The following is a 9,040-nucleotide window of genomic DNA, read 5'->3' as shown; positions in this document are numbered from 1 at the left end:
AAAGAATTGGGGGGGACAAAAATATATTTAGAGGGGGGGGGGGGGGGGGGAGAGTACCATTCTTCATGAAAAGAGGCATACAATGCACTTCACTCAATGCACCCACAATCCCTGATGGAAGAAGACCTTCAGTGATTAATGAAACCAGATATAGGAGGGGAGAACATGGGGATCGAATTAGGGGATCCACAGACAGAGCCCAGGTTACAAGATTGGAAGGAGCCATATTCCATTCAGTATGTCAAGGAGTTCCTCAAGAAGGTAAAGCTACCCAAAAATTATCCAAATAGGTCATTGCGATGGTTCATGAAAACCATCAGAGTGCAGGTGCAGTATAGAAGCAATTATACACAAAGAGTAATGGAAACCACTATACACAATTTTTTTGCATCAAAAAGGGGGTAATTAATCACTAAAAGCAGCAAGCTTTAGCATTCTGGGTCTGCCCATCCTGCCATCAAGTTTTGTGGTTTGTAATTAAATCTGTTTGTTTAGGACAAAGATTTTATAGAACAAACATAATAACGTATTCTAAATGTTGACATTAACATTTTGTGAAGGGCTTAGTAATGTGGTTTTACTTATACACATTCATTTAGTTTGGGTGTAGAACTATGCGGATCATATGGAACAAATATTTCCAGTTCACCTTCAATTAAGCATTGGGGGATATTGCCTAAAGGACTTCAGATAGAAGGTTAAACTTGAAAGAATTCTTTGCCCTGACAACCTAATAGGATCGTTAATTTGGCAGCTACAGTGCTCCCTTTCAATACCTGGAAGTAGTCCAGAAGGTTACAACACAGCAAGATTCCAAAAACAATTTTGTTACTTAGGAAACTTGTCCTGGTTTAGAGAGCAATGAAGCTTCTACTTCTTGCTACATCTTCCAAACATTTACTACTGTATGTCCTGAAGCACAACCCTGGTCTGTTTTACATTAAGAGCATTGAGAAGAGATGTTTAATTCACCAAATATAATATTTTTGCCTTTTTGCTTTTAGTGCAACCCAGTACCCTTCACTTCCTTGTTAATTATTGTCAGACATTGCAGTAAACAAGAGGAAATGTCTGCAACATGAGGTACAGAAAGCAGAGGTTCTAACCCTTCACCACTATCAAAAACTAAAAAGCTTTGGCTGGATTTGGGCTTTAAAGAACTTATTGGCGTGATCATGTTCTTCGACTCTTCAATCAAAACACTACTGAAGGGTCAGTGACCAAGCTATATAGCTTAACTCCAATGGAAAAAAGTGAGGTCACCACTTGCCAGACACAGAGGTCAGCTCTGCTCTCTGGCAGGCATTTAGCCGTTTGCCTGGAGTGTAACTTTAAACATAACCTCTTTCAGTAAACCATGTGGGTGCCAATTATAAATAATAAAATAGCTTTTATACTTCCACTACATGCATCTGATTAAATCTGCACAGCTTCCACATGAATAGGAAACATTTGTTATCGATTACCAAGTCCATATCTGTCCTTGCATCTCTCCGGAGGGTCCGGACTGTAGTAAATCCCTCTCATGACTACATCAATTTTCCCCGCTCTTTGGAAAGTACATTATTTGTGGTTAGAAGTATCTGCACCTTCGTTGATTCTGTCTCGTTCCTCCTGGCACACTGTCTGTATTTCCACAAGGCTGCCCTGCCAGACCTGACAAGTCTCATTCCGCATTTTAACATGAATCGCACTGTGATCTTACTTTAAAGAGTTTTTCCAGTCAAATTTACTAGATAAATATTGTACGTGAGGCAGGATTAGCTTATACATAAATGTTAAAGAGAAATCAGTCAACTTATGCAAGAAGAAACTTATGCTTACATTATTTAAAAAAGTATACATTTATGAAAGATCAATATCTATCCCTTAGTTACCTTTACTGACATGAAGCTCATTTCATGAATCTTTAAAACAAGAATAAGACTCTTTATTTTCGACCACAAGACCATCATTTTCAAATTTAATTGGTAGTTGAAAATAACTGTCACTATTTCTATCACAATTTATATCTATGATAACAATGTATGTAAACATTATAATTCTGACATCATTCTACTGATTTATTATCGAACAATCCTTATTCAGGCAAGTTCGGTTTGTGAATTGAGGCTATTGTCTGAAAACAATGTTGGTGTTGAGAGCTCCTCCTGAGGTCTGACACTTGCTGCCCTGTCAACTGTCTGACTTTTGAAAATGCTACATGCATCTGTAAAAAAAAAAAAAAAAAAAACTTTAATTGAGAGCAGACTCTCACAGTAGTTCTCCTCCACCACTAGATGTCGCCCATCTTCTGGGTTGAATGGCAGGAAACATTAACCAACCCACTTCTAGGCTCCAATGCAAAAAATAATAAATGCATAGTTCATTTTTTATTACTGAGTGCACATATGTTTCTGCAAAATGTGCACTATGCCTTTAAATATGTTGTTAGAGAAAATATGCAACAAAATTACTGCAAGATGGGAACTGAAGTAATCTCGTCTTTGTGACAGGTCCATGGAAAGACTGCCTACAGGCAATGGACGACGGACATGACACAAGCGGCATATACCTGGTGAAGCCAGAGAACAACAATAGACTGATGCAGGTGTGGTGTGATCAACGACACGATCCTGGTGGCTGGATTGTCATCCAGAGAAGAACTGATGGATCGGTCAACTTCTTCCGGAACTGGGAAACGTACAAAGTGAGTGAAATTGGGGCAAAACAAGAAAAGGGTAAAAAGAATTTTGGTCAGTGATAGTCAATTGACCAAATGATACTGCACAGTACTTCAGAAGAAAAAGTAGTCTCTTATTAATGGCAACATTTTTTTTCAAAATTAAAGCCTAAAACAATGTGACTTGCTTATAAAATTGAAAATGCAACAGATTGAAAAAATAGTAGCAAAGAATAAAGGCAAAAATAATTAAAACATGAATAAAGTTTATTTAACATTGATAAAGTACTAAAAAGCAGACTTAGACATTTATCCTCTTTATTTATTTATTTTTAAACAGCAAGGATTCGGTAACATTGACGGAGAGTATTGGCTCGGGCTGGAAAACATCTACTGGCTAACTAATCAAGACAACTACAAATTATTAGTTACCATGGAAGATTGGCAGGGACGCAAAGTGTTTGCTGAATATGCAAGTTTCCGCCTAGAACCTGAAAGTGAACATTACAAATTGAAACTTGGCCGTTATAACGGCAATGCCGGGGACTCGTTCACCTGGCATAACGGCAAGCAGTTCACCACCCTCGATAGGGATCATGATGTATACACAGGTAACTATTCTATAATATGCTGCTTATATTCATACTATGATGGTAATTCATATAATTAGAAGCTGTTAAAATAATTGATTTCAAATATAAAACCACTAGCTGAAACAAAAATCTTGCTAAAGTTGTAGGTATACACATCTCATTAGGTGATGTTGAATTAAAAAGCCTGACTACAAAATTGATTACTTGCCATCATTTTTGTAGTAATTAGATGCAAGAAAGCGTAGCTTAGTCAGTAACCTCAATTTTTTCCATAGTAGTTAAACAAAATAACTTTGTCCCTTACCTGCTTCCTTCCTGCCTACCAACGGGACAAAAGAGCATTGTCACTTTTATGAGGTCTATGTCTGGTTTTACTATTGTGTGTGTCCATTGGGTGAGATTTCCAACACTTGTGTGTTCACTACAACATGAAGGGAAAACCTCTCCATCGGGGCAGAGACAGCAATAAAGTCTCACAGAAGTCCTAACCCTTTCCCATATTAGTCTTTTTCCAGCAGTTAAGTGATGAAAAAAGTAAACACTTAACAGTGGAATAGTGCACATTTTTTTTCAATAAACTAATTTACAAAAAGAAAAATTACAGAACGAAAAAAAACTCACAAGGGCAAATTAGCAAATAAACTGAATATAAAAAAAAACTACTTTATATAACCCAGTAGCAGTAATATTTTAGGAATCCCAAATAAATGTATACTTATTTCCAGAAGTCCAGTTATTAAATGATATTTGACTAAAAGACATGCTAACCTGGCAACTCTAAATGTAAGCCGCAAAATGATGGCCCACAAGTTTGGAGGGGGGTTTAAATTTGATCACTTGCAAACAATTTGTGTCTTATTCTAGGCAATTGCGCCCACTACCAGAAAGGAGGATGGTGGTACAACGCTTGTGCTCACTCCAACCTCAACGGCGTTTGGTACAGAGGAGGGCACTACCGCAGCCGCTACCAAGACGGCGTTTACTGGGCTGAGTTCCGAGGCGGATCCTACTCACTGAAGAAAGTCGTTATGATGATCAGACCCAATCCCAACACGTTTCACTAAAGTCTGGACTGATGAACATAAAAATCAAAAAGACTTTCCTACTTTGGAAGCACTCGTATTCACCAGTTTTTGGTTCAGGATGTACCAGAGAATCGCATGACATACGTAGACGGAAACTGTCCCTCAGTACTGTAAGATGTTGAATGTCTACTTTACCAGGTCTTTTGACATCTTTCAACAAAACAGCCCTTCCCTTGACCTCTGTGTTCATAAGTCTTAACAAAACTATCTTAGAATACCAAAAGCTGCCAAGAAATCTCAATTTCCTTTGAGTTTACATTACCTTATTCTAAATCAAGATCACTCTGAACCATACCCATAGGAAATAATGGGATTTCGGTGTTTGAGCGTTTTGCAGAGCGTAGGAACGCGCTACAAAACGCCCAGGTGTGAACTGGGCCTATAGGAAACATAAACAGGAACAACACATCTATATAAGTCACATATGTGGACTATAGTGTAGAATATTTTAAAGTACTATGTACTGCAAAAAAGTTTGTATTATCACTTTGATTTGTTGTTTTTCGACACAGGACACAACCTCCAATGAACTGATGTAGAACAAAACTAGAACGCTATAGAAAGTTACTTATACTTTGTATTATGTTCATTTACTGACAATCGCAAAGAGAACATACAAAACACTGCAATCAAATAAGTGGGGCTACCCAAAACAAAAGGGAGCCATTTTTACTCTCCAAGGACTATGTTATGCCTTGTTTGAGGATTCATTTTACTATGGACTCTTCACAATGTACTGTAAATGTACTGTATCTGTCTCCTCACTTCCATTCTGTGATATCTGTCACACAAGTGCATAATCAGGGAACTGTGGGTTGGTTTATAAAGGTAAAATGGAGGAAGGGAAAACTGCTGTGTTTCCCAGAACAACCAATCAGTTGTTTTTATTCTCTATTCTCTTCTGGAAAACGGCACCCGGGATCTGATTGGTGGCTGACGGTAACACAGATGTTTTCATTTCCCTCTTTATAAATCCTCCCTTTTATTTTGCTATAACCAAAAATTTTACCTGTACAGTATTTAGATGAATATGTAAATATATATTTTTTACAGATACAAATACATGACATACATTATATTCTGCATCATCTGCATAAAAATGGAAAAAAAATGTCAATTGTGTTCTTAACTTTTTTTACCTGTCTGTCATTCTCCCAACACGTTCTTCTACAAATGATTGTTAGAACCAAATAACATAAAAAAGGTATCCACTTTTGCAGGCAAACGATGGGTGCCAAGCAGTAAAATATTTAAAATTTCAGTGGTAACTTAAATGTTATAGTGCAACAACCAGCAAGTTTTTGGAAAAATTGGAATTAAAAATAATTGCACAAAAAATAACAGAAAATTGCAATAAAAAAAAAAAAAACTCAGACGGGATATTTTCTTTGTGGACTGTGAATCCTGTGCTCGATTAGGGCTAATGGCAATCACGTGGCTTGCATCATGACACATTAAAATATCAACAGTCTTGCCATACAAAAAGTGATTTCAATGTTTGCAATTCTTAGTCTATAATTAGATTTTACCTCCTGCACTATGAGTCTAAACAGCTCCACTCAAAAAGACAGCAATCAGATTAAGAATTACGTTAGTTTATTTATCCGCTACATCCCTACAGTTGTGATTTTAGTGTACTCTTTCTGGAAATGGTAAAGAAATGCATTGTTATTGACGGATATTTTTACAAGCATTTTGGCCGCTAGTATTACCATGAAATTAGAATACTATCGTCATGATAACATACATTTTCCCCAAGGTCTAGGGTTACTGTTGGATTTGGGGGTTGCTTGAGACAAAAGATCAGTAAGTGATTATCACTGTTTCAATTGTGTTAAATTAATTTTTCCAGTACGATAAGCATATAAGACATGAAATAAAAATATTACGTTTTATTTCTCATAGATCCAATCACAACATTTGGGATGCAGGCCTGTAGATAGTAAACTGCTTTTCCCCAAAATAAGCATAGCATACTCGCTAGTGATGCACAGAAGTCAGTAAGGTAGCACCCAGGAGCTGGTCACTGTATGGACATGGCGGCTGTAAGTTCTTATCATTGCTTTAGTGCAATAACTTTTTTTTTTTTTACTTTTTTTTGGATGGTAAGAATCTTTTTTGTTTTTTGACAGGATAGGTGCACTTTAAGGTCTTCAATACTAGAAACATTAAGCATATATTGTGATAGAAAGGCAAGTTACATTTCAGCCTTTTTTGGGCAATGTAGATCCCCATAAGTTGCTATATTTCACATTTTGTCACACTGTACTTTTCTGTAACTTCATCATAGAATGGCACTTCATTAAAAATCTAATATTGTCATCCCATATTCTTTCATATGACTTGTTTTAATTTTACTTTTTTTGTACTGCCAACTACTTGTTGTAAAAGGTTGTCAATAAAAACAGAAAAGAAAATCCTATTTTTACTGGGGTGTATTGTGTGTCCTATATGATAGATATAAAACACTGATAAGATATCATACTGGTAAAGAGTCATCAAGTAAATGGGGATGGCACATTTTTTTTGAGAGTCACATGTGATTGACGTACAGCGGGTTCGGGCCGGGGGCGTATGTCACAGATTGATCTTGATTGCTCAATACTTGATGTCTACCCAACCCATACACTCTGTTCACATAAAGCTTTCTGTGCAGACAGATTGTATAGGTCAGGTTTTAAGACTTTGTCAACTGAGTGTTACATCCTTTTATTGTGTCTGTGATATTCTCTGGTATGTAGTTCAGAGGGGAATATCTGATCTATAATGAAAGGTGACAAAACATATTTTCATTTAAAAGAGCAACATATGCTTTTCTGTTAAGCATTGCATCTTCAAGAGATAGAAGTGAAAGCATCTACAAGATCCAGTTTAACAGCAAACTCGCACACCCATACATTATACATCTCAGCCAGCTCAGGTCAGTATTGCAACTGCAGACTAAATGATTTAACTTCCCAGACAAAAAACACACAAAATCTTTTTGTTGTATTAGTGTAAATTTGCACGTCTTTAGGGGCTAACCCTTGTGGAAAGTTTCTTCATTTACTGGCAAACGTTCTGCTTTTTTTTCACAGGAAACACTGGGCTTGTAGGCTTGAGTTTAGCAGGTCAGCTAGGGATAAAATATCAACATTTAAGGATTCCTAACAGAAGTCTTTAACCAAACAGTGTATCAAAAACTGCAGGACACAGAGTTTCTCTGGAGAGTTCTGTACAGGTCTCTGGACAATCTCAGTCTAGTGAGTTGAACCAGGGTCAACATCAAGTAAAGCGCAATTCAAAAGAACAAGTACAATTAACCAACGATCTACTCAAGGCAGAACAATGTACCTGAATCTACCAGAGGTAAAGCTGAAATATGCAACCTGACAGCGGTCCAAATGAAAGCATCTAGAAGTGGCTTCACATACTTTTATTTATCGTCCAGAGCAGCTTAAAGCAAACCTTTACCCATATCTTTAAAATAACAACAAACACACCTTTAGAAATGTTTAGTAATGACAATCGACAAACACATACTTCTAGATAATTGCAGGCTTTGTATTCTTTGCATACCTTATTTCTATTTTCTTCCCCACTCTTCTAACAGTGGCCATGTTTACTAAGGGTAGATTACTAGCTCTCCTATTACTTCCTTGATTTCTGGCACATGTGACTAAACATGTGGCCAAACAAAAAGATACCTTGTCGCACTCCTTATTGGAAAAACCCAAAGTTGAATGAGGGGGTGCTTGTAGTGACCTGCGGATGGCGCCGCCACACAGTATAAAGATGAATAAATGTCACCAACACACCACCAGTATTGCAGCCCAAAGAGTTGGTTTATTGAAACGTCACGTCCCCAAAACTAGCGCTTTCGGGGCCACTAGCTCTCCTATTACTTCCTTGATATCTGGCACATGTGACTAGACATGTGACCATGCACATTATCTCAGGGGAGGAAAATGCCTTTCTCCTGAAACTACATATCAGATTTCCCAGCAATGCTCTGATGATGACAAGGACATCCCAGTGTGCATTGCGTTGGCAAAATAAAGTAATTTGCACTTTCAAAGCAGAAAGTGAATGCTCTGCAAGTGTAAGTATTTCAAAATCACAGCATTTTACACCTGACGTGTATGTTATTATTAATCATCATACATAGAGGGATGCATAGGTAGAATTCGATTTTTGAGTGTAAAGGTCCACTTTAAGGCCTAACGATGGAAGGTCTAAACTCTGGCCTACCCTCCTTGCAACGTGCTCCTCAATATAAATCAGTCAGGCTTGCTCTTGTGCATACAATGAAGAAAACAGAGGTGCTAAATCAATGTTGAACTTGTCAAGGAGAACAGACTATGCCAAAAACACCCAAAAAGAATATTGCCACAAGATATAAACATAACATTTATTGTTCATAAATATTGGACATGAATTGTAGCATGGAAACTGTTACCAAAACCCCCCAAACTGCTTTACAAACATTTACAATGTATATGCATCTCTAATGTTAATTAAAGTAGCTGTCCTAATAAGGGAATTGTGCTATATACTCAATGGGTAGAAGAAAGCCGCTAATCGCAGCTATTCATTCAAAATAACTGTGCGGCAACAGAATGCATCCCTGTGTCCTCTCTGATCCCTTCTGGTCTCCTGCACCTCCATGTGTCTGCTGATTTCCCCCCCCCCCCCCCCCCCCCCCTTCCTCTTTTCTCTTT

The 9,040-nt window shown here is 37.5% G+C and overlaps 2 protein-coding genes across 6 annotated transcripts in view; one reads left to right on the top strand and one right to left on the bottom strand.

Moving 5' to 3' along the window:
* ANGPTL2 (angiopoietin like 2) overlaps positions 1-4,343 on the top strand; it is a 28,063-nt gene extending 23,720 nt beyond the window's left edge. Inside the window, exons 3-5 of the mRNA XM_018567676.1 lie at positions 2,496-2,689; positions 3,003-3,273; positions 4,120-4,343. Coding sequence (XP_018423178.1) covers positions 2,496-2,689; positions 3,003-3,273; positions 4,120-4,319 — 665 coding nt within the window. The 3' untranslated portion in view covers positions 4,320-4,343. The remainder of the gene's footprint in view (positions 1-2,495; positions 2,690-3,002; positions 3,274-4,119) is intronic.
* RALGPS1 (Ral GEF with PH domain and SH3 binding motif 1) overlaps positions 1-9,040 on the bottom strand; it is a 302,170-nt gene that overhangs the window by 200,507 nt on the left and 92,623 nt on the right. The window lies entirely within an intron of this gene.

Source organism: Nanorana parkeri, unplaced genomic scaffold (genome assembly GCF_000935625.1).
Source record: "Nanorana parkeri isolate BGI_ZX_2015 unplaced genomic scaffold, ASM93562v1 scaffold1081, whole genome shotgun sequence".
Lineage (NCBI taxonomy): Eukaryota > Metazoa > Chordata > Amphibia > Anura > Dicroglossidae > Nanorana > Nanorana parkeri.
Note: the sequence above shows the minus strand (reverse complement) of the source record. Positions and strands in the feature narration are given on the sequence as shown.